At 42.9% G+C, this 26753-nt stretch overlaps 2 protein-coding genes across 2 annotated transcripts; both read right to left on the bottom strand.

The window, feature by feature from the left end:
* Nucleotides 1–728: 728 nt before the first annotated feature.
* LOC311108617 (lysosomal-associated transmembrane protein 4A-like) lies at nucleotides 729–14074 on the bottom strand. The gene is made up of 7 exons (XM_084151283.1): nucleotides 13759–14074; nucleotides 8435–8573; nucleotides 6069–6145; nucleotides 4571–4693; nucleotides 3281–3376; nucleotides 2839–2937; nucleotides 729–1736 (listed from the first exon to the last, which is right to left on the bottom strand). The coding sequence occupies exons 1-7, from the start codon at nucleotides 13885–13887 to the stop codon at nucleotides 1662–1664; spliced, it is 738 nt and encodes a 245-aa protein (XP_084007409.1). The 5' UTR covers nucleotides 13888–14074; the 3' UTR covers nucleotides 729–1661.
* An 8138-nt stretch (nucleotides 14075–22212) lies between these two features.
* LOC311108228 (syndecan-3-like) lies at nucleotides 22213–23023 on the bottom strand. Its single transcript, XM_084150848.1, has 3 exons — nucleotides 22912–23023; nucleotides 22651–22765; nucleotides 22213–22561 (listed from the first exon to the last, which is right to left on the bottom strand). Exons 1-3 carry the CDS (start codon nucleotides 23008–23010, stop codon nucleotides 22395–22397), a joined length of 381 nt encoding a protein of 126 aa, XP_084006974.1. The 5' UTR covers nucleotides 23011–23023; the 3' UTR covers nucleotides 22213–22394.
* Nucleotides 23024–26753: the final 3730 nt, after the last annotated feature.

Raw genomic sequence — 26753 nt, 5'->3', positions numbered from 1 at the left:
TCCGGTAATATGGATAACTAGTGAAAGATAGCTGATGTGTTTTTCTACATTGTAATGGACACAGCGGGGCGAGCGGGTTTGCAAAATGCTATCATATCACACAATTATACCATTTATAAAATGGCAAGATATTTTAACAGACTAGCTCAAAAATAAGTGAACATTTACAAATTATCCAATTATGATCATTTTCACACACAAAAAAAGTGCCGGTGCAAAAACATACGTTTGCACCCCCTATTTTAATTAGCTCCATGTCTCAGGGGGCCAAGTAGACAAGGCTGTTTGGCTTATCTCTGTCACAAGGAGGAATAACTTTGCAGGTTTTTCTGATTAATAAACAATGCCATGCTGCTGGGTAACATTCAAATAAAACCCAACACCGAAACGAAACGTAGGCTGAAAATAATTGTATATCATATATGAAAAGACACTGCATTCACATGGATTTTAACATACTGGGCAGTTCGGATGTCACTTTAAGCCCAGAAATATCATAATTTGTCGAAGACGATCAGTTATTGACTTAAATCATTGTGCAACATCATAGGTAAGCTCTGGCCATCGTTTTTCAGCAAAAAAAGAAGAAAAAAAAAGAAAAGGGATTTCTACTGGAGTTTAACCAGAGTACAGAACCAAATTAGTCCACAACAAAAAGTATGGACATTTCTTTGAACACATCAGGGGAAAAAAATAATGGACACACCGTCCAAAGATTGGATACAAAATGTTTTTGAATGGTTTATTGAGGCCATTTGTTTCCCACAAGGATCAAAACACAATGTAAAGAAAAAGGCAGAAAGAAAGAGTAGAGCATCCAGTGCTGTTTACACTAGCTGTTCCTTCCCTACAGGTTTCAGGTGAGCCTTACGCTCTCCTTAAAGGGACAGTGCACTCCAAAACCAAAGTTTGTCTGATGTTCAGACCTCCAAAGTGGACTTTTGTTAAGAAGTCTTATTATTTCATCTCGACATTAGACTAATTTTGAGGTCTGAAAACATCTGCCAAATGTTGGTGTACTTTCCCTTTAACCAGCAGTGTCTGGACGCATCGAACTGCAACACAAGTCACTAGCTTGACTAAGCTAACAACGCAAGGTCACAAAGGCAGCGGAGAATGAACACGGAACAGTGGCGGATGGACATTAAGGCCAAATATATAAAAGGAGAAAGAGCTACAAACGTCCCCATCAAACTCTTAGACAGAATAAAATCTAGATTATGTTAAACAAAAAACACAATTCAACAATAAAGATAAGAGTTATCATAAGTGGATTGTCTTAAGAGTTTTCCTTTTTACATTCACGCGTTATATCTATTAGGAAAGAATTATGTTTTTTTCTAAAGCTGGACTGGTGAAAGGCATTGAAGCGATGGTACTTTCACAATATCCCTTTTTTTAAAATTAAGACATCAAAAGACGGGGCGAGAAAAGGAAAGAAAAGTCATCGCTTTATACACTACACGGCATCCAATGGCAGACTACTTGATCTGCCCCTCCACTCTCCTTTCACTACAATATTACCGGGGGTCGGGTTTGAATGTTAGAGGGACTTTTTAAAAAAAAGAGTATCCCTCCTCTCTAGAAATATATGGAGGGGTTAAAATGACGAGCTGTGGGTGGCCACACACACACATCTAGATGGGGGTGGCACAGGGTCTTCAGGCGGGCATGTAGGGGGGAGGGGGCTCCTTCTCTGGCATCTTCATTGCCATCTCATAGGTGGGCAGGATGTACTGAGGAGAGAGGGAGAACACATTCAATCCTTACATTCTTTTAAATTCATCAATCCATTTATAAATATACTGCACACAGTGGGAGGACCAAAGCGATGGACATAATCATATGAGACATTTCATATTGTGCTAGATATTTCATCCGTCTCTAAAATAATCTGGGAAGGAGGGCAGACTGGGTATACAGTGCAATCGGAAAGTATTCAGACCCCTTGACTTATTCCACATTTTGTTACGTTACAGCCTTATACCATAATTGATAAAATAATTTACACATAATACCCCATAATGACAAAAGCAAAAACAGGTTTAGAAATGTTTGAAAATAAACAGAAATACCTTACATACATAAGTATTCAGACCCTTTGCTATAAGACTCGAAATTGAGCTCAGGTACATCCTGTTTCCATTGATCATCCTTGAGCAGTTTTCTACAACTTGATTGGAGATCCTTGATGAAAACCTGCTCCAGAGCGCTCAGGACCTCAGCCTGAGGCGAAGGTTCACCTTCCAACAGGACAACGACAAGTCTTTGAATGTCCTTGAGTGGCCCAGCCAGAGCTCGGACTTGAAACCGATCGAAGAGACCTGAAAATAGCTGTGCAGCGATGCTCCCCATCCAACCTGACAGAGCTTGAGAGGATCTGCAGAGAAGAATGGGAGAAACTCCCCAAATACAGGTGTGCCAAGCTTGTAGCATCATACCCAAGAAGACGCAAGGCTGTAATCGCTGCCAAAGGTGGTTCAACAAAGTACTGAGTAAAAGGATCTGAATACTTATCTAAACGTGAGTTTTTTTCTTAATATATTTGCACAAACAAAATTTAACGTGTTTTTGCATTGTCATTATGGGGTATTGTGTGTAGATTGATGAGGGGGGAAAAACAATTGAACCCATTTGAAAATAAGGCTATAACGTACAAAATGTGGAAATACTTCCAAATGCACTGTACACTTGAAACCACTGTGCTTCCTTGAATTGACTAAAGATGTGAAAGGTATGCCCTCTACTGGTTATGCCTCAGTATACTTCATAGGTTTGATTATGTGTGCCATTGACAATTAATTTGGGACCCGGAGAGGGTGCTTTTCAGACACATACCTGGGGAGGGGCCGTGAAGGCAGGGTAGACGGCGCTCTCCTGCACGTTCCTGTTGTTGATGTACTTGTAGCAGTTCCACACACTGTTGATCAGGTAAGCCTGGGGGGGTGGAATGGCCAAAATGTTTAGTCTTTCTACCTGAGCCAGTGATGCTCAATCCTGGTCCTAGAGAACCACAGTGAGCAGGCTTTTGTTCTAGCCCAGCTCCAACACCCCTGATTCAGCTCCTGAAGGTTTATCACCCATCTACTGATGGTCAAGTCAGTCAAGGTCTATCATTAGTCTACTAAAGTACAGCCATGGATTGGGAAATCAGATCAAATCTCACAATGAACATTAACAAGTGCAGTAAATCAAATAGATTGCATATTCTTGGGAATCTGGATGGGGGAAAAAATAAGTTTAGTATTCAAATCACAGCCTATTTCCCAGAAACACACACCTTCATGATGATGAGGAAGGTGAAGAACACGAGGACGAAGAGCAGCAGGCAGCTGGAGTCCATGGAGAGCAGGTTGTCCTTGTAGGGGAAGTCCGGCTGAGAGGCGAGGGGAGACACATTCAGCACGTACAAAAACTAAACACCCCATAAAACCAGGGACAGTACTAAAATATGGGCCTACAGTTCATCTTTAGCTTCAGCTTCAGTTCCATTGAACATCCCAGTGCTTTTTCATTTCTCATTCAGATGTCAAATCCAGCTGATGTAATGGCGGCAGGTCTAATGTACAGACAGTGGACACAGGCCAGGCGACAACGGTAGTGAGAACATATTGTTAAGCTTCTGGGGGGTCCAATGAGTTCGCCAGCTAACTTTCCTAAGCATTCTGAAATTACTTTGTTTACTCTGAATATAAACTATATTGAACAAAAATATAAAATGCAACAATTTCAAATATTTTACTGAGCTACAGTTCTTATAAGGAAATCAGTCAATTGAAATAAATAAATTAGGCCAAAATCTATTGATTTCACATGACTGGGCAAGGGCACAGCCATGGGTGGTCCTGGGAGGGCATAGGCCCGACAGACAGAAATAATCCTCAGCGCCCCCTCAGACGATCCCGCAGGTGAAGAAGCAAGATGTGGAGGTCCTGGGCTGGCATGGTTACACGTGGTCTGCGGTTGTGAGGCCGGTTGGACGTACTGCCAAATTCTCTAAAACGACGTTGGAAGTAGTTTATGGTAGAGAAATGAACATTCAATTCTCTGGCAACAGCTCTGGTGGACATTCCTGCAGTCAGTATACCAATTGCACGCTCCCTAAAAACTTGAGACGTGGTATTGTGTTGTGACAAAACTGCACATTTTAGAGTGGGCTTTTATTGTCCCCAGCACAAGGTACACTTGTGTAATGATCATGCTGTTTAATCAGCTTCTTGATATGCCACACCTGTCAGGTGGATGGATTATCTTGGCAAAGGAGAAATGCTCACTAACAGGGATATAAATACATTTGTGCACACAATTTGAGAGAAATAAGCTTTTTGTGCGTATGGAACATTTCTGGGATCTTTTATTTCAGCTCATGAAACATGGGACCAACACTTTACTTGTTGCGTTTAGATTTTTGGTTTATATAATTGATTTAATTGTGCTTTAACTAGAAAATTAAGAGCTATATCTGGATGTTTATTTAAGTAAGCCGACAGGCCTGGGTGGTGGACTGGCCCGACAGGCCTGGGTGGTGGACTGGCCCGACAGGCCTGGGTGGTGGACTGGACTGACTCACCAGGTCTGTCATGTAGTCCTTGATCCGGGGCAGGTAGGTGAGGGAGCTGATGGCCACCAGACAACTCAGAGCAAAGTCAAAGAGCTGGTAGCAGAAGAACGGGATGAGCCAGCCGTCACGATGCTACGTGGAGTGGAAGGGTAAACACAAAATACATAATTGACCATACATGTAAAATGATGGCCATTTCACAAGAGAGTTTGTCAGGGGGTTTGTCAAGCAAGAAGCATATCCACTAGCAAAAATCTGATCTAAATTTTGGGTTCTTAGCAAGGTTGAGGATGTCAAACTTCACAGGCAGTGAATCAATCTATGTACATCTGTTCTTAGGTCATCATGACTGGGTATTTAGCAAGGGAGGCTACAGCCAGCAATGGAACTACTCTGACAAACACTGAATACAGGGCATCTACAAGGGTAACCTAAGAGCCTGTACTCACAGCTAAGGCATAACGCTCGTCGCTCACACAAAGACCAACCAAAACCTTGACAAGGCGTCATGCGTTAGCTGTGAGTCGCCATTTAAAGTAGCAGATCTATTTGGGTCCACGTCACATAGCCGTCAAACCTGTCAGTGTGGATACCCATCAGGCAGGCCTGGTGAGGTAAAGATGATAACGTTAGAACAACTTTCCGCTTGCCCTGGTGGGACTAGTTGAATGCACAAGCAAGGAGTCTGCATGCAGTGACTCTTATTGGTCAATGTCCTTTCAGACACCAGGAAGTGACAAAGGACTTGCCATCGGAGTTGTGTTCATTAGGGCACATATCAGATAACGTTTTAAAACATTTTGCAACACAAAACTCAAAATGAGTGTTTATTATTACTCCAGGTAGTCCCTCCCCGTTTCAGTCCGCTTTCCTTCGTAATGAACATGGCCATGGTTGAAGCTCAATGACAACAATATATTTTCAATGTTCTATTTTACCCACTCCTCCAGGGGTAATTGTCATCGTCCCCGCTGTCACACAACTTAAATTTGTATGCAGGGTTTAGAATAGCTGCGACCAAAAGGTCTATTATTAGAAAGCAGGAAAGCAAGGCTTTTCATACATGTGTATTTCGGAGCACATATTTGCATCACAAACCAAGACACTAGTGAGAGAATGCAGGGGTTATTTTCCCGCCCCTGAGCAAATATGTTGAGGAGTGACTCGCAAATTTTTTATTTTGTCGTAAATTCCATTGTGGACAGGATGTGGATGAAGACATGCGGACACAGACACACACAAATCTTTGAACGTCTTGAAGAACGATCTGGCCTAAATGACCAGGTACTCTTAATCTCCACCCGGCACAGCCAGAAGAGGACTGGCCACCCCTCAGTGCCTGGTTCCTCTCTAGGTTTCTTCCTAGATTCCTGTCTCTACATCCACATTGCTTGCTCAGTGGGGGTTTTAGGCTGGGTATCTGTAAAGCACTTTGACAACTGCTGATGTAAAAAGGGCTTTATAAAATACATTTGATTGACAAACACACACACGGATAGAAACTTACAGTAATGGCTCCATAGACCATCATGGCGCTGATAGTGAGCATCAGCAGAGAGATGACGAATCCCACACAGGCATTCTCTAGAAGCACAGAGTGTCAGAGAGAGATTAACAGACCGAGAGTTCATTCATTAGGGTCAAATACTTGTGTATTCAACTACAAACTCAACTTGTAGTATGTCTTGAAATTAATGTCAGTCAAAGGCGTCGGGAGAAAAAAATATCTCCTAAATCAAAAAAATATTAGCCCAAACGTTGAATTATCTATAACTAACAATTGAATATAGTGGTATTGTGCACCTATCCTTGTGAGCCACCATGGCCGCCTGGTCTGGGTCAGTTGCATCCCATGGTGGGGCCACACAGAGAGCATTCATGCAACTGTCAGAGTGAGAGCTCTACTACTGAGAGGCCCAATTGATTTGTGTGTAACTGAAGAGTCTCCAGGGATGCATTGCCTACTAACTCGCTCTCGCTCTCTTTTAGCGTTAGCTTGCTCTGGGGAGCCCTTAGCTTCTCCTGCTCAGGCACTCAGTAGCATCAGTGAAGACAACAACACACAACACAGGCTACGCTAGGCTAATTAAAAGGCCTGCCATCTGCTGCGTCGGTCAAGTGCTTCTGACAGCTCACAGCCTCGTGCTGGGGACTAAGTGAGTGAGGAGAGACATGTGTGGTTCACTCCAAGGCTCCCAGACTATTATTCAGATAGTCACTCTAAAGCTGTGCAGGAAGCAGTATCTCTTCAAAGTGTAACGCATCCGATTGTCTTAACAGTAACTGATGCAATCTGCAAGCCATTCCTTAATAGTAGGGCATTGTGAGTGTGACTGTGAGTGAATGAGAAGAGGCGTATGCGTTTCATGCGGAGCGCCCAAATTCAGTTGTTCTGAAGCTGTGCATAGTGTGTGTGTTCAGAAGGGTCGTCACTGATGCAATCTGCAGCCCAATCCATAACAGTAGAGTTCAGCGTTACGTCCCGTACCTGTCTGAGGCCAGGCTATACATTCAGCCTCTGGCAGGCATTCTGGACCGGAGCATCTGCCAACACCAACAGGATAACTGTGTACCTTTCTATGCGCATGTGAAATATCTGATATTACAGTGAAAGATATCAGTGGAAAAGAACAGACGGAAATGGTAGTCAAATACAGAACTTTTTCAATTTTTTGGATGTAATGGTAGGAGAGTATTGGTGTGGAAGGTCTCTTATTTGGGGCGTCTCCATCTGTTCTCGGCTCTGTTAGAAGACTTCAGAAAGGAAGGCAGGATACCTTGAGGTAATCACAGATATGAAATGGTTGGATTGGTGAAAGTAATAGGGTGGTAATGTTGTTTAATACCGATCCAATCACTTACAGATCTGTGCTTACCTCAAGGAACCAAGAAAGGAAGGATGCATTTCTCAAGTCTTCGAACAGGGCCCTCTTTTTCCACACCTTGTACTTTGATAAACAAAATCTCAGACTACAGGTCACGGCGGTTCAGTCCCTCATGCTTTGTCTGTAAACAATATCCTTTATTTAGACCGTAGGTGGGAGTCATAGAAAAGGATGGACAGCATTGAAAGTGTCCTACCGGGGAGTCGTACCACTACCCTGGGGCGATGTCATACAATTGTTGGTCCGAAGTCGGCTGTGTAGACGCCAAACTCTGGCTCGCAACCTCCTTCTTAAACACGGTAACCAAGTGGGAAGAGTAACTAGAAATGGCACCGATGAAGCCACAGCAGTGCCAGGCTTTGATAATAGTCGAATCAGTCCCCTGAATGCTGAAGTTGTATCACAGCTAGGATTTACGTAGGGCGCACAGCACCCCCCGTCTTTTGGCACAGTCCTTCTGTTTGTTTGTGTGTGTGTGTGTGTTTGTGTGTGTATTGTGGGGGTGGTTCAGTCGCTGCCCACAAGAGCCAAGCCCCTTCAGCTCTCTCAGTCACAGTTTCTGGGAAATGAGGAGTCTGCACCGAGCCAACTAAACAACAGCCAGCCACAGAGAGCACAGCCCAGCAGGTTATGTATTACAATCCTGCTTTTACAGGCTTTGGGCCTGCGACAAAATAAGAGCTCTAGCGAAATCAGTCAGTATTGGGCTGAAAGGTTAGAGAAGCAGGCATTTGGAGAAAGTTATCAATTCTGGATGAGAAGAGGATTTGTGTGTATGACAGATAGGAGGTACCAGTCTAGAAAAAGTAGTGCAGCTTTGCTAATGTCCGGGGGGGGGGGGGGGTGAACAAATACCAAAAATCAGGAGACGATGCTAAATCATGCCAGCTACTGCCTGTAGGGAAGATAAACACAGATTATCGTGGATGCTGTCACTACTGGCCTACGTGGACAACTTGACCCAAACATGAAGATAAGATGAACTAACCCTTTAAGGCATTCCCCTCCCCTTGGAGGGTGTGGCTAAAGTAGTGCTGGATAACCTCATACTGCAGGTCCACAGTGGGCACGTTCTCTGGGTGGGTCACAGCCACAGTCAGCAGGATGCCCATCAACAGGTTCACCACCTGGGGGGGGGAATAGAGAGGCATTGTTACAGTATGTCCTTGAACGCATAGCCTGGTCCTAGATCTGTTTGTGCTGGTTTGCCAACTCCTATAATTTTGCGTGAGTGACAATGACCATAGGAGTTGTCAAAACATTACAAACAGATCTGAAACCAGGCTAGGATAAAGTCTGTGATAGATTAGAACATCAATATTTTGTGATATACTGGGTTTCTGTTTCCGCAGACATAAGCGACACGCAGATAAGCAGCAAATTACACTTCATTTTATTTGAACAAACCAAGGCGCTCTCATTAGGATTAGCTTAAACAATAGTTACCAAATAGTTATTACCAAGTGGTTTGTATGGTTGCCAGGAGTCCTTTTCCCCTAATCTGTTTAATGGGCTTCCCTTCCGAGTCAAAGTGTATGTCATATTTAAAATATTAAATCCCTCTCACATGTTGCATAATATATTTAATGGTTAGACTTGTGATAAAAGCCTCTGTCGTCAATGTATCCAGAGGTTTTGCCAACAATCGTTGTAAACGACAGATGGATCAGTGGCGCAGTGGTCTAAGGCACTGCATCGCAGTGCTAGCTGTGTCACTAGAGATCCTAGTTCGAATCCAGGCTCTGTCGTAGCCGGCCGCAACCGGGAGACCCATGGGGTGGCGCACAATTGGCCCAGCGTTGTCCAGGGTAGGGGAGGGAATGGCCGGCAGGGATGTAGCTCAGTTGGTAGAGCATGGCGTTTGCAACGCCAGGGTTGTGGGTTCGATTAACTGTAAGTCGCTCTGGATAAGAGCGTCTGCTAAATGACTAAAATGTAAAATGGATCAAATGTGTCTTTTTACACTTGTCAACTGTTGGACGTGAAATCATGAACTGTTACCAATCGTCACTGTGCAAAAAAAAAAACATTCAGAGATCTTATACACTTGTTGTTACGGTCCCTCTGTAGTTCTCACTTCTCATAATAAATCAAGTATTAAAAACAGACACACAGAAAGACAGAGAAAGTGAAAACTTATTGAAGACTATCCTAGCAACAGCAGAGAATTGAATGTTCATTTCTCTACCATAAGCCACCTCCGTCGTTTTAGAGAATTTGGCAGTACTTCCAACTGGCCTCTTCACCTGCAGGATCGTCTGAGACAGCCACCTGATGAAACTGTGGTTTTGCACAACCAAAGAATTTCTGCACAAACTGTCAGGGAAGCACCTCTGCGTGTTCGTCGCCCTCACCAGAGTCTTGACCTGACTGCAGTTTGGCGTTGTAACCGACTTCAGTGGGAAAATGCTCACCTTCGATGACCACTGGCACGCTGGAGAAGTGTGCTCTTCATGGATGAATCCCGGTTTCAACTGTACCGGGTAGATGGCAGACAGCGTGTATGGTGTAGTGTGGGTGAGCGGTTTGCTGATGTCAACGTTGTGAACAGAGTGCCCCATGGTGGCAGTAGGGATATGGTCAATGTTCCCGGCCTATTCCCCGGGACTGCCGGGCAGAAGAAACATCAGCCCGCGCAGAGAAGCATGAGATTGAACGTCACTCAACTTTCTAGAGTTTTCCCCGTTAGCTAACACTATCAACGTTTCCATTTACTGTGGGAATTGTGATCGAATCAACACAATATTAGCCACTTTCAATGCTACATACCGAAACTAAAACGAACTATACAAGAATTAGTATGCAAAACTAACTAAGCAAGAGATTGTTGTAGGCAGAATGCATCGGAGTAGGATTTTATTGCATTAACAGGCACGACTCAGGCCCATACTCTACACAGACCGGTGAGCCATAACCAATCAGAGCTGCAGTCTGCCTATATGCATAGACCAATGCCATATATGGATCTGTGCCATTCACTTTGAACTGGACTGTTTTTACAGCATGAGCGGTCGTGACTAGATGCACTTGTTTTGAGATCAAAGCGACAGCTACATGTAGCGACGTGTGCACATTTGTTCATATCCTTTGCTAGTTACTGAGTTATTAGATAATTTGTAGTCAGCAATGGGGGAGTGATTGCTTCCTACAAGAGCACAAAACGTGTGCATTTCTATACATCTTTGAAAAGAGTCAGGTAAAGAGCTTTTTTTGTCTTAAAAAGGGGGTGTTGTATTTTGAGACAGGCTTGAATAAGCTAAGTAGCCAATAGGCAGAGGGTAGCATAATTTGTCTGATTTGCTGTAATAATGGTATGGGGAAAATGATGCATTTTCTTGCATCAAAGAACAACATTTTTAGTCACCTTGTCTGAAGTGGATAAACAGGTTAATGTCAAGCCCTGCATGTTTTTTCCCCCCAAAGGTCTCATGGAATGTATGCCTACATTGAACACCACACATTGGCTGCTACTGTAGGCTTAACGATAGAACAGCTATTTCTGTTAAAATGTTATGGGATGCATTTTTTCCATTGTTTTTGATGGTAGGCCACTCTGGTATGCCTACATTATGACCAAATAGCCACAGTAGCCTACTTGACCACTGTTAAAACTAACTTAAAGTGGGTACAACCTCAGTGTTCACAGTAAACACACACCGGAAGTTGCACAGCATCTTCACAATGTTCAAGTTTTTGCTCAGCAGACCTGAAATTTGCTCAGTGACAAAAACTATTTTGAGGGAACATTGGTTATGGTATGGGCAGGCATAAGCTACGGACAACGAACACAATTGCATTTTATCAACGGCAATTATGAATGCACTGAGATACCGTGACGAGATCCTGAGGCCCATTGTTGTGCCATTCATCTGCCGCCATCACCTCATGTTTCAGCATGATAATGCACGGCCCCATGTCACAAGGATCTGTACACAATTCCTGGAAGCTGAAAATGTCCCAGTTCTTCCATGGCCTGGGTACTCACCAGACATGACAGATGTCCATGGGAGGGAGCTGAAAGGAGAAGGGGTGTTCCTGCAGATGCCTACATCAGAGCTGCCAATTCTCACACATTGGCTGTGAGACACACACATTTGACCCTCTTCTCACGCCACAGCTCATATCTCGCACATTGAAAATTACTGCTTTTATTTTTCTAAATTAGTACATTAGCGCGTTAACTGTGCTCCAAATCATTTTGAAATCAGAGCACCTGCGCCTACAAGTTAACATCATGAGTGGAACCTCGATCATTGTCCCGTCTTGCCACAGCACTGTGAACCGCAGCACATTGAAGCATATGATTGGTCTAGATATGTGAAGGATCAAGGGGATTGGACGAATGTTTTAAAGAAACGCAACTCAAGATTAGAGTGGAGCTGGATGGAGAGAACGTTCTCCACGGAGTTTATAAAACTGTAAAATGAGCAGCATGGTAGTGCTGTTTTATGTAAAATGTTGTCAACAGAATTAGGTTGCTGTTACTCCCGTCCATTAAATCTATTGCAGAATGGAGCCTTTTGACAGCATGTACTAAAGTCAATTTACCCACACTTGCATTAGTTCCCTCGTTTGGTGATTGGCATTTAGGCTGAGACAATGAAAAAAGGCAGCAGACACCTACAGTATGTTTTAGCAGGGAAGTTTGGTGGGGTGACCTGATTTGTAACTATGAAAATACATTTTGTCAAACAGATTGTGAACACAAAAGTGTATGTTTGATTGTAGAGTAAAATAATTTGATTAGGGTGTAGGAGCAGATTTATGTAATCTTGTCTTCAGGAGATTTTATTATCTATTTACTTTATTTAGTCTGATTAGTGGAACAATTCTCATTCTTAACAATGGCCTAAAATATAGGGTAATTACTGTGCTTGTCAGCAAGAACACTACTGTTATTCCCTTCACTTATTGTATTATTCCACTTCTTCCCAATTTTGCCAGTGTAGTGTAATCACACATTTGAAATATATATGCATATTGTGTCTTTGAAAATGAATGATATGAGGCTATGTATTATTGCAGCCATTCATGGACAGTTTTTAATGAGTCATACAAACAAGCAAACGGATATTAAATGCTCCAGGAATCAAATATAATTTGATATTTTAGTATTGTGCACATGCTAGGCAGAGATGGTAGGGGGACTCACCTCATAAACGCATCATATCGTGTCTATGTAGAGTAAGATGAAGGCAGGGATCTTCAACTAGTAGGAATAAACCACCTGAATATGGATATTCATTAGATTTTTATTTTAGGTTGATGATTGAGAAATTAATTGTTATAACAATAACATTTTCAAACACCCTGCACTTGGGAGACATAGATCAGGGGTGGCCAACTTTCTGGAGAGCAAGCAGGATTTTCTTCCAGCCCTATTTTAAAGAGATAGCTAGTTCACCCGAATAACAAAATGTTTGTGTCCTTACCTTGAAAGCAGTCTATGGACAAGGACACTGCAATCTATAATTTGGTTACCCTCAACCATTAATATAGAAAATTCCTGTGCAGACTTGGTGTAGTGGTAACACTCCCCAGCATGTGTTGCACACAACTTTCAACCTGAGAACAGGGATCGATCCCGGCTCCAAAATGTTCTAGCATTTGCCTGTCTCCCTCTCTTATTTCATTTGTCTGAATTAATTGTCAAACCACCTAAAAATATTAGCGTACTTTAAAATGTAATCCACTCAAAGTCGTCGAATTTTGAGTGTTCATTTAATATTCAAAGCATCCTGAATACACCTGACCTGTGGTTTTTATTTTCCACCCTGGTCATAGGCCTAAACCATGTCAAAATACGCAGAATGGCAGGACATTTGCTTTAAAACAGTAACATTTCCCCAGTCCCAGTTCTAGGGACTGTGTCAAGGGGCAATGAAATTCACTTAGCAAATCTCACTCCAAGCTTTCTTCAAAAGTTCGCAGCCCTGCTATATATGCAGGGACACCCCGAATTACGTGCCGCAATCACACTATTGGCTGAAAGTCCCTAACGGTAACGTTGACACTTAGCTAATTAACTAACGTTTGTTAACGTTAAATATCTGATTACATTAGCGCTAGCTAGCTAGCTAATATAGGAACATTCATTGACATCAGCTACCTAGCAATATGTGCGAAAGTAGGGCACGCATTCAGATATCAAAGTGACTTTCTCGACAAATACTAGCTTCGGTTTAATTTACTGGTAGCTAGTTAGCGCAATGGCCTACTCTCGACAGTGCAATGGCAACGAGGGGGTACTGCAACATGACCGCAACGAAGCTAACGTTAGCACAATCTAGCAAGGCGACCATTTGTACGTACCATGTACCAAGTGCCGAGAATTATGGTTCCCGTCCTGACATGGCAACACCCACAGCATCTCGTTGTGTAGTGCCTGTGTCGATTCGGTTTAAAATGGTGCATGTCTTCCTCTAAAGTAGGGATAAACATTGCTGAAACTGCGCGATGAAGAAAGCCTCCACCATCAACAACTTACAGTGATATGAAGCGCCTACTTATGTGACTTGCGTGGTGAAAAAAAAACACAAACGATAACCTGTTTTGATTGACAGACAATTTGGCCATTAGTAGAGCTAGGATGGTGAACGTCAACCAACCAGCTGCCACAGCTCACACTGACAAGTTCTCAGAACTGTCTCCTGTGGCTCAGGGGTTGAGGGTGATGATGGGGAGGGAATACAACATCATCATCAGTTTCCATTCTCTTACATCAGTTTCCGTTCTCTAAAAGACGAGATGCTCTTCAAAAAAGAAAACAAGCTGCTCTTTGTTATTCAGAACATTTTATTGTTCTACACTTACACACTAAACATGGGCCTGCATCTCTCACCTCTGCTTCAGGGGGATTACACGAGTTACATATGCAGATATCTATTAACATGAATAGAATCCATAACTAAAGTGGATGCATAGTTGCATACAGTATTCAGGTCAATGACTGGGCAATGCAGAAGTCTTTTGGGGTGTTTTGTTTTTGTTGCTGTTGTTTTTGTTTCCATATACCCCAGCTAATGCTGAAATGATGGAATGATGGATGAATGGTAACACTACAGTACCTTCAGAAAGTTTTCACACACCTTGACTTTTTCCATATTTTGTTGTGTTACAGCCTGAATTTTAAATGGATTAAATTGAGATGTTGTGTCACTGGCCTGCACACAATACCCCATAATGTCAATGTGGAGTGATGTTTTTAGAAATGTTTACAAATTAATCTAAAATGAAAAGCTGAAATGTCTTGAGTCAATAAGTATTAAACTCCTTTGTTATGGCAAGCCTAAATAAGTTCAGGAGTACCCCACACATATAATTATCTGTTTGTTCCCTCAGTAGAGCAGTGAATTTCAAACAGATTCAACCACAAAGACCAGGGAGGTTTTCCAATGCCTCGCAAAGAAGGGCACATTTACATTTACATTTTAGTCATTTAGCAGACGCTCTTATCCAGAGCGACTTACAGTTAGTGAGTGCATACATTCTGTGAGCATGGTGAAGTTATTAATTACACTTTGGGTGGTGTATCAATATACTCAGTCACTACAAAGACACAGGCATCCTTCCTAACTCAGTTGCCAGAGAGGAAGGAAACCGCTCAGGGATTTCACCATGAGGCCAATGGTGACGTTAAAACAGTTACAGAGGTTAATGGTTGTGATAGAAAACTTTGGATGGATCAACAACATTGTTGTTACTCCACAATCCTAACCTAATTGACAGAGTGAAAATAAGGAAGCCTGTACAGAATAAAAATGTTCCAAAACAAGGCACTAAAGTAATACTGCAAAAAATGTGGCAAAGCAATCTACTTTTTGCCCTGATTACAAAGTGCTATGTTTGGGGCAAATCAATACAACACATTACTGAGTACCACTCTCCATATTTTCAAGCATAGTGGTGGCTGCATCATGTTATGGGTATGCTTGTAATCGTTAAGGACTGGGGAGTTTTTCATGATTAAAAATAAATGGAATGTAGCTAAGCACAGGCAAAATCCTAGAGGAAAACGAGGTTCAGTCTGCTTTCCACCAGACACTGGGAGATTATTTCACCTTACAGCAGGACAATAACCTAAAAAACAAAGCCAACTATACACTGGAGTTGCTTACCAAAATGACATTGAATGTTCCTGAGTGGCCTAGTCACAGTTTTGATCTAAATTGGCAAGACTTGAAAATGGCTGTCTAGCAATGCTCAACAACCAACTTGACAGAGCTTGAAGAATTTTAGAGTCACAGCTGTAATCGCTGCCAAAGTTGATTCTAACAAGTATTGACTCAGGGGTGTGAATACTTATGTAAATGAGATATTTATTCATTTCATTTTCAATATATTTGCAGACATTTCTAAATATATGTTTTCACTTTGTCATAATTAGTTATTGTGTGTAGATCGGTGAGTTTTTGTTGTTGTTGATTTAATCCATTTTGAATTTAGGCTGTAACAAAACAAAATGTGTAATAAGTGAAGGGGTATGAATACTTTATAAAGGCACTGACTGTGTGTAGCACAAAGACCATGTAAACCAGGATATGTGACAAATTCAACTGAGATCCAGTCAGATGATTCCTACTTTGAGCCCTAGATGGCAGGAGAGCACTAATGAGACAAAAGTTTTCAAGACTACCTCTGAAGTCAGAGGCAGCAATGTGTTATAGGCCCAGTGGTGGAAAGTACTTAAGTAAAAATACTTTAAAGTACTACTTAAGTATCTTTGGGGGGTATGTGTACTTTACTATTTATATTTTCGACAACTTTTTATTTTACTTCACTACATTCCTAAAGAAAATAATGTACCTTTTACTCCATGCATTTTCCCTGACATCCAAAACTACTAGTTACATTTTTTATGTTTAGCAGGACAGAAAATTGTCAAATTCACGCACTTAGAGAACATCCCTGGTCATCCCTACTGCCTCGATCTGGCGGACTCACTAAACACAAATGCTTTGTTTGTAAATTATGTCAGTGTTGGATTGTGCCCCTGGCTATCCGTCAATAAAATAAAAACAAAGACTATTGTGCCGTTTGGTTTGCTTAATATAAGGAATTTGAAATGATTCACACTTTTACTTTTGATACTTAAGTATATTTTAGCAATTACATTTACTTTTGATACTTAAGTATATTTAAAACCAAATATTTTTAGACTTTTACTCAAGTAGTATTTTACTGAGTGACTTTCACTTGAGTCATTTTCTATTAAGGCATCTTTACTTTTAATCAAGTATGACAATTGACTACTTTTTCCATCACTGCATAGGCTGTATACTCATTTAGCAGACAGTTGTACGCACAAAACTGCATTAAGGTATAAGCTGAAAAACACTTATGGTTCACTTAACAATATCCCACTCACATAGACCTATGAATATACATTTTAAAATGTCTACAGTTTCTCTATGAACATATGAAAATATCTTAGAAATGTGTTTTTGCAAGGTAAAATATAGAATCTGGTTCAGAAATGTTGTAATACAGTTCTTTATGACGTCAGTGATTCAGAGAGATATATGGTTATTATATGGCTCTGCTTCATGATAAGGTGCTACTCACTGTTGCAACACAAGGAGTTTATTGTGTTAGGGAGGTCAATTTCCGCTCCAATTAAAGCAATAAGTGATGAGACATAGGACATAACTACAAGGTACACTTTAGTCTCAAGGCCACACTATGTTAATTACATTCAACACAGTTGTATGTACAGTGTCCATTACATCAAGGTGTAAAATATACACACAGTGTCACGTTCGTTTATAGACGGGACGGACCAAGGCGCAGCGTGATATACGTACATGTTTATTAAATATTAAACACAACGACAAAATAACAAACAAAACGTGAAGTCCAAGGCAACACAACACAACATACCTTAACTGGAACAAGATCCCACAACCCACTAGTGCCAAAAGGCTGCCTAAGTATGGTCCCCAATCAGAGACAACGAACTACAGCTGCCTCTGATTGGGAACCACACCGGCCAACATAGATCTACACAGAATAGAAACCCAACATAGAAATACACCACATAGAACATACACACCCTGACTCAACATATACAAGTCCCCTGAGTCAGGGCGTGACAGTACCCCCCCCAAAAGGTGCGGACTCCGACCGCACAACATAAACATAACAGGGTAGGGGCCGGGTGGGCATTCCGCCTCGGAGGCGGATCCGGCTCAGGGCGTGACGACCACTTACTCTCCACCTCCCTGTTGCGCCCCTGGTCTGGTCTGGACCTCGGCACGCTGCTTCCCCTCTCCTTCCTCCCACGAAGTACCAAGCCCTGTCTGGACCCTGGTGTGGGAGACCCCGAACCTGGAGAGGGGCTGACGTCTGGGTCTGGACTGGAGCCGCTGACTGGAGCTGGACCCGACGACGGTGGAGCGAACTGCTCTGGCTCCGGAGTGGAGCCGCTGACCGGAGCTGGATCAGGCACCGGTGGAGCGGACTGCTCTGGCTCCGGAGTGGAGCAGCTGACCGGAGCTGAACTGGGCACCGGTGGAGCGGATTGCTCTGGCTCCGGAGTGGATCCGCTGACCAGAGCTGGACTGGACCCCGGTGGAGCGGATTGCTCTGGCTCCGGAGTAGAGCAGCTAACCGGAGCTGAACTGGGCACCGGTGGAGCGGACTGCTCTGGATCCGGAGTGGAGCAGCTGACCGGTGCCGGACCAAGCACCGGTGGAACAGGCACGGGCCGTGCCGGACTGGACACACGCACCACTGGCTTGGTGCGAGGGGCAGGAACAGGCCGGACCGGGCTGGCGACGCGCACCACTGGCTTGGTGCGAGGGGCTGGAACAGGCCAGGCCGGGCTGGCGACGCGCACCACTGGCTTGGTGCGAGGGGCAGGAACAGGCCGGGCTGGCGACGCGCACCACTTGCTTGGTGCGAGGAGCGGGACTGGGTTCCTTTGTTAACCCCCGCTCCTTCTGCTGCCTAACCAGCTCCTCTCGCCGTGCCTCTACAATCTCCTTCTCCCTTATAGCCTACTGTAGCGCCTCCCTCTGACCGAATAACTCCTGCTCCCTCTGAACCAATAGCCCCCGTAACATGGTGGCCTCCTCTCCTAACCTGCAGACCCGCCCTTTAACGGCCTCCTGCTGCCTCGTCGTCCACACCGTGTGCCCCCCCCAAAAAAAATGTTCTTGGGGTTGCCTCTCGGGTCTCCGTCGTCGGCACTCCTCCTCCCGTGAGGACTCCTCCGGGAGCCCCCACGAGTTAGGGAACAGAACCTCGTCGTCATCCTCCGACTCCTCAGTATAATACTGTTCCCACTCCTCTTCCCATGGTCGTAGGGACCCAATCTGAAAACCGACCGGGTGCAGTGGTCGGGGCTCTTCTCTCTCGCTCCCCGACCACCCCTTTAGCCCCCCCAAAAAATGTATTGGGGCTGTCTCTCGGGCTTCCTCCTCGACCGGCGTCCTCTGCGTTGCCGTTGCTCCTCTCCTGCCTGGGTATCTACCTTCGCCCATGGCCCTTTCCCCGCGAATATCTCTTCCCATGACCACAATTTGCCCACCTGGGACATGGCTATTCGCTCCTCCTGGGCACGCTGCTTGGTCCTCGTTTGGTGGGATCTTCTGTCACGTTCGTTTATAGACGGGACGGACCAAGGCGCAGCGTGATATGCGTACATGTTTATTAAATATTAAACACAACGACAAAATAACAAACGAACCGTGAAGTCCAAGGCAGCGCAACACAACATACCTTAACTGGAACAAGATCCAACAACCCACTAGTGCCAATAGGCTGCCTAAGTATGGTCCCCAATCAGAGACAACGAGCTACAGCTGCCTCTGATTGGGAACCACACCGGCCAACATAGATCTACACATAATAGAAACCCAACATAGAAATACACCACATAGAACATACACACCCTGACTCAACATATACAAGTCCCCAGAGTCAGGGCGTGACACACAGTGTACACGTTACAGATCATAACATAATACAAATGTGGAAGAGTAATAAAAATAAACCTCTGAAGATGTTTCTTACTCTAAGATAAACCTTGTAATTACATATACAGGTGTAGGATCTTAAGTTGACCAGTTTCTCACAGCAGGAAAATAATCTGTCAGCAAAAGGAAATGTGAATTATTGTGTGGATTAATATACATTTTTGTTGAGGTTAATACATTTTTTGTAAGGGCAAATAAGGTCTGACATATTAAAATGGAAATTACAAACTTTAGAAGCCTTTGTGGTAACACTTTACTTGACACCCAGCCTCATAAAACACTATGACACGGTCATAACCATGTCATAGTATGTCATAACAGCTGACATAACCTGTCATAATATGGTCATAGCACTGTCATGACTCATATATTTACACAGGTTGTGACAAAAATATGAATGCAACATGCAACAATTTCAAAGTTTTTACTGGTTACAGTTCATATAAGGACATCAGTCAATTGAAATACATTAATTAAGTCCTAATCTATGGATTTCACATGACTGAGAATACAGATATGCATCTGTTGGTCACAGATACCTTAAAAGAAAGGTAGGGGCGTGGATCAGAAAACCTGTCATTATCTGGTGTGCAGCGTAACACATCTCCTTCGCATAGAGTTGATCAGGCTGTTGATTGTGGCCTGTGTAATGTTGTCCCACTCCTCTTCAATGGCTGTGCGAAGTTGCTGGATATTGGCGGGAACTGGAACATGCTGTTGTACACGTCGATCCAGAGCATCCCAAACATGCTGAATGGGTGACATGTCTGGTGAGTATGCAGGCCATGGAAGAACTGGGACATTTTCAGTTTAAGGAATTGTGTACAGGTCCTTGCGACATGGGGCTGTGCATTATCATGCTGAAACATGAGGTGATGGTAGCGGATAAATGGCACGACAATGGACCTCAGGATCTCATCACGGTATCTCTGTGCATTCAAATTGCCATTGATAAAATGCAATTGTGTTTGTTTTCTGTAGCTTATGCCTGCCCATACCATAGCCACACTGCCAACATGGGACACTCTCTTCACAATGTTGACATCAGCAAACCACTCGCCCGCACGACGCCATACACGTGGTCTGTGGTTGTGAGGCCAGTTGGACATACTGCCAAATTCTCTAAAGCGACATTGTAGGCGGTTTATGGTAGAAAAATTAACATTACATTCTCTGGCAACAGCTCTGGTGGACATTCATGCAGTCAGCATGCCAATTGCACACTCCCTCAAAACTTGAGTCATTTGTGGCATTGTGTTGTGTGACAAAACTGCATATTTTAGTGGCCTTTTATTGTCCCCAGCACAAGGTGCACCTGTGTAACGATCATGCTCTTTTATCAGCTTCTTGATATGCCACACCTGTCAGGTGAATGGATTATCTTGGCAAAGGATACATTCTCACTAACAGGGATGTAAACAAATTTGTGTACAACATTTGCGAGAAATAAGCTTTTTGTGCATATTGAACATTTCTAGGATCTTTTATTTCAGCTCATGAAACATGGGACCAACACTTTACATATTGCGTTTATATTTCTGTTCAGTATATTTCGTTATTTTATGGCTGGTTATGACACCTACATAAGAGTGTCAAAACCCACATTTATTGAAATGTGTTTTTTTCCCTGCAAAGAAATGTCCTTTCTTTTGAAAGTTTGTTTCTTAAGTCGTTTGTTGTTGTTGTAATGATTTTTTAAAAATCATATTTTAAATAACTTGCAGAAAATACACTTTATGACACTGTCATGAAGCATTATGACCATCATAATCATATAACCCAGATAGGCCTATCATGTACGTGCCCTTATGTCAGTCATCAGTCAAAAAGAAGGTGTCTTGTCCTGCTCCTGAAATCTGCTCCTGCATTCATCCCAGTCATCACTAATAGAGCATTGGAGTATGCGCATGTATGACATCAATTTGTGCGCAATTACAATGATAATTTAATAAAGTCAATTTCAGAACATTTTATATAACATAAACATACTGTTTACAAGTAGGCTATGGTGTAATGGAATGTTTTGCCTTGTGTGTGTCACGCCCTGGCTCTGGGGACTCTTAAATGTTGAGCCAGGGTGTGGACTTATGTTTAGTTTTCTATGGGTTTTGTCCTAGATCGTTTATTTCTATGTTGGCCAGGGTGGTTCCCAATCAGAGACAGCTGTAGCTCGTTGTCTCTGATTGGGGACCATACTTAGGCAGCCTGTTGGCACCAGTTTATTGTGGGATCTTGTTCCGTATGGTTTGTTGTATGACCTAGGACTTCACGTATCGTTTTGTTGTTTTTGTTCGTGTTGTGTACACTTAATAAAAGTATGTACGCCTATCACGCTGCGCCTTGGTCCGCTTCTCATAACGATCGTGACAGTGTGGTAGGTTTTGACACTCTTATGTAGGTGTCATAACCAGCCATAAAAGAACTACCGTGGTAGGTTTTGTGGGTTTTGACACTCTTATTTAGGTGTCATAACCAGCCATATAATAATGTAATATATGTCACAACAGGTCTAAATATATGTGTTATGACAGTGTTATGACCATATTATGACCGTTTATGACAAGTTATGTCAGCTGTTATGACATATTATGACATGGTTATTTTACATTTTAGTCATTTAGCAGACGATCTTATCCAGAGCGACTTACATGAGCAATTAGGGTTAAGTGCCTTGCTTAAGGGCACATCGACAGATTTTTCACCTAGTCGGCTCGGAGATTAGAACCAGCGACCTTTTGGTTACCTGGCACAACGCCCTTACCCACTAAGCTACCTGCCACCCTAAAACGTGTTATGATGCTGGGTGTCAAGTAAAGCGTTACCGCCTTTTTAAACCTCGAATACACAAGAAGTTTACATTTCCTGATGTGAATTTTATCATGGCCAAACCCTACCAACTTCTTTCTCTCAAAAATGAACTCTTCAAAAATATCTGCTGGGTTGAGAGATTATTTTGTCTTTGAGGGGAAGTTACGCGATAAACTCCTCCTTGGTCTTAGGTTTCTGATATCCTCCATTCGACGTGTTTTTCTGGTTGACAGTGTAGCCCCCCTCGTCTTTCTTCTTCATGCTATAGACCATGAGTGTTAACAGGGAGGCAGCCAAGGCCAGTCCCACCACCCCTCCTGCAATAATAGCTGCAAAGAAGAAGGTTGGATCACAAGTACCTCAGCGCATCTGTTAGCAAATATGGAGGAAATAATATACTAAATAAGTCGGACTTTACCTGCAAGAGCTTCGTTTGCTAGAATACTCCCGCTCTTTGCCACGTTGCCAATGGCTGATCCGTTGTTGTCATCTCCTAGCTTAGGCCTTTTGTCAAAGGTCAGGTCTGAGTCCTCCTAAAGACACAAAAAGAGGGGATACTCACACGTCGCAATTTTTGCACCTCTACCGAGAGAGAACATATTTAGCTCATAGTGAATTCTTAAAAGACTAATCAATTCTTAAAAGATGAATCAATTCTTAAATTACTAAAATGACCTACTGGTATTTTATTTCTGGTGTTGTCTGTCATTATAATTGGGACGGTTTTATCCTCTTCGTCGATGGCATTGAACAGGAAGTAATCTTCACTCATTGTCATTGTAAATGTTGAGATTGTGGTAAACCTCACTGAGCCTTTGGACACTGAAGGGAGTGGAAGCAGAAATAATTACTGAGAAATGTGAAACCCACAGACACAGACCGACACAGACAGACACGCAGCTAACCTTGTGGGGACATACAATTCAGTCCCATTCAAAATCCTATTTTTCCTAACCACTAACCCTAACCCGTACCCTTACTCTAACCTTAACCCAAAAACCTAACCTTCACCCTAACCCTAAACCTAGCTCCTAACCCTAACGCTAATTCTAACGTTAACCCTAAACCCCCTAGAAATAGCATTTGACCTTGTGGTCACATTTTTCTTGGTTTACTATTCTTGTCGGGACTTCTGGTCCCCACAAGTATAGTTAAACACGTCCACACACACAGAAACACACACATGCTGACACACACACACCCTGACACACACACAATGAACAGGATTACCTTCCGCCCATTCCCCTGAACCTGAGCCAGAACTTTCCAGATCATGTCCCGATCCATCCAGGTCTTCTGGAGGTATAGAATACTGAGTACAGGGAAAAACAACACACGTACAACTTCAGTGTGGAAATCCAACATAAGGCCAGTGTCTATAGAAGCCAATAACTGGTCACCTCTATACCAGTGTTGGGGAGTAGTGAACTACATGTAGTTCAACTAGTACTTGAATTAAATTTTCCAGTAGCTTGGTGGTAGTTGAACTAAATTCAAATCTAGGTAGTGTTTTCATTAGTTATTTACTCTTTTGCTATGTAACGGTGTACAGTGCATTCGGAAAGTATTCAGACCTTGACTTTTTCCACATTTGGTTACGTTACAGCCTTTTTCTAAAATTGATTAAATTGTTATTTTCCCTCATCAATCTACACACAATACCCCATAATGACAAAGCTTAAACAGGTTTTATACATTTTTGCAAATGTATAAAACAAACAACTGAAACATCACATTTACATAAGTATTCAGACCCTTTACTCAGTACTTTGTTGAAGCACCTTTGGCAGCGATTACAGCCTCGAGTCTTCCTGGGTATGACGCTACAAGCTTGGCACACCTGTATTTGGGGAGTTTCTCCCATTCTTCTCTGCAGATCCTCTCAAGCTCTGTCAGGTTGGATGTGGAGCATCACTGCACAGCTATTTTCAGGTTTCTCCAGAGATGTCCGATCAGGTTCAAGTCCGGTTTCTGGCTGGGCCACTCAAGGACATTCAGAGACTTGTCCCGAAGTGACTCCTGCGTTGTTTTGGCTGTGTGCTTAGGGTGATTATCCTGTTGGAAGGTGAACCTTCAACCCAGTCTGAGGTCCTGAGCACTCTGGAGCAGGTTTTCATCAAGGATCTTTCTGTACTTTGCTTCGTTCATCTTTCCCTCGATCCTGACTAGTCGCCCAGTCCCATGCTTCACCGTAGGGATGGTGCCAGGTTTCCTCCAGACGTGACGCTTGGAATTCAGGCCAAAGAGTTCAATCTTGGTTTCATCAGACCAGAGAATCTTGTTTCTCATGGTCTGAGTCCTTTAGGTGCATTTTGGCAAACTCCAAGTGGGCTGTCATGTGCCTTTTACTGAGGAGTGGCTTCCGTCTGGCCACTCTACCGTAAAGGCCTGATTGTCCTTCTGGAAGGTTCTCCCATCTCCACAGAGGAACTCTGGAATTCTGTCAAAGTGATCGTTGGTCACCTCCCTGATCCGATTGCTCAGTTTGGCCAGGCGGCCAGCTCTAGAAAGAGTCTTGGTGGTTCCAAACTTCTTCCATTTAAGAATGATGGAGGCCACTGTGTTCTTGGGGACCTTCTATGCTGCAGAAATGTTTTGGTACCCTTCCCCAGATCTGTGCCTCAACACAATCCTGTCTCTGAGCTCTACGGACAATTCCTTCAATCTCATGGCTTGGTTTTTGCTCTGACATGCACTGTCAACTGTGGGACCTTATATAGACAGGTGTGTGCCTTTCCAAATCATGTCCAATCACTTGAATTTACCTCAGGTGGACTCCAATCAAGTCGTAAAAACATCTCAAGGATAATCAATTGAAACAGGATGCACCTGAGCTCAATTTCGAGTCTCCTAGCAAAGGGTCTGAATACTTATGTAAATAAGGTATTTCAGTTTTTTTACATTTACATTTACGTCATTTAGCAGACGCTCTTATCCAGAGCGACTTACAGTTAGTGAATACATATTTTTTTTTATACTGCCCCCCCGTGGGAATCGAACCCACAACCCTGGCGTTGCAAACGCCATGCTCTATCAACTGAGCTCCATCCCTGCCGGCCATTCCCTCCCCTACCCTGGACGACGCTGGGACAATTGTGCGCCGCCCATGAGTCTCCCGGTCGCGGCCGGCTGCGACAGAGCCTGGATTCGAACCAGGATCTCTAGTGGCACAGTTAGCACTGCGATGCAGTGCCTTAGACCACTGCGCCACTCAGGAGACAAATTTTTAATACATTTGCAAAATAATCTAAAAACCTGTTTTCACTTTGTCATTACGGGGTATTGTGTGAAAAACATTAATTTAATCCATTTTAGAATGTGGAAAAGGGGAAGAGGTCTGAATAGTTTCCGAATGAACTGCAGCTACTAGAACTATACATACTTTATGCAAAAATCAAATACGGGTTAAGTAGGCAAACATTTCCTTGATTTTTTGGGATCAGACCTGAGTAAGTCTCACTTGAAACATAATTGTTGTGTTTAATAGGCTAAATTCCACATTATGTTAACATATGACACCAAAGTGATCTGTTCTTGCAATTTGTAGTCTGACATTTCAAATTTACATATGATACGTTTTCAGAAAGTAGTGAACTACTTTTTCAAAGGAACTTTAGTAACTTTAGTTTAGTAAACTACATTTTTCTTAAAGGTAGCTTTAGTGTAGCTTAACTTCTTCCAGTGTGAAGTAATTGGTAGTAAACTATACTTTCAGAGTAGATTCCCAATCACTGCTCTATACCAATCCCTCTACCTCACTGGCAAGGAGGATTGTCACAGAAACAGAAAACAAGGAGTATTTATCACATTTTCATGGTAGTTTGAATGATTTAGTGACTGAATTGTAGTATTTACAGGGTTAACTTTCATGTAACCCTTTGAAACCATGTCATACTAGATTAAGGACTGCAAGAGGAAAGGCTAAAACAATATTGTCTCAATAACACAGAGCTGTGAGTCAAGCAGTGAATCATGAGGTCCGAAGTCCAGTGCCCCACCTGCAACACAGGCCATTTCATCCCTTCACGACATGGCCAATACGTAATGACTCAGGATGAGGTACTGCCGGCAAGCTGTCACTGTCCTATAAAAACACCCGACTGGACAATACATAGACTGTAGGGACAACAGCATTGGCTGGATTTTACAATGTGAGTGAGTGTCAATACACTACAAATTAACCCAGTAAGAGATAACAGAACATTGGATCTTTTGTCTGCCATCAGGAAATGGTTGGTAGAAGTGTGATTCACAACAGAAACGTTCATGAGGTGTCTGACAGAATCCATTGAGTGGCTAGAACTAATAACCTCTCCAACAGATGGCATCCATTTGGGAAATAAAATGCGTTTAATTTTATGTTTCTTGTGACATTGTTTTACTAATTCAAAAATATAGAATTAGGTCAAGATTCTGTCAGTATCATGGTGACATCACCGATTTTACTCCTCCAGCCGTGTGTAATGAATCTCATCACAATAACGGTGTGATGTGCACTCAGTTGATCCATGACAGTATCAT

The sequence above is a fragment of the Coregonus lavaretus genome (assembly GCF_964263955.1).
Source record: "Coregonus lavaretus genome assembly, chromosome: 33".
Taxonomy (NCBI): Eukaryota; Metazoa; Chordata; class Actinopteri; order Salmoniformes; family Salmonidae; genus Coregonus; species Coregonus lavaretus.
The sequence above is the reverse complement of the archived record's forward strand: the minus strand, read 5'-3'. Positions and strand labels throughout refer to the sequence as shown.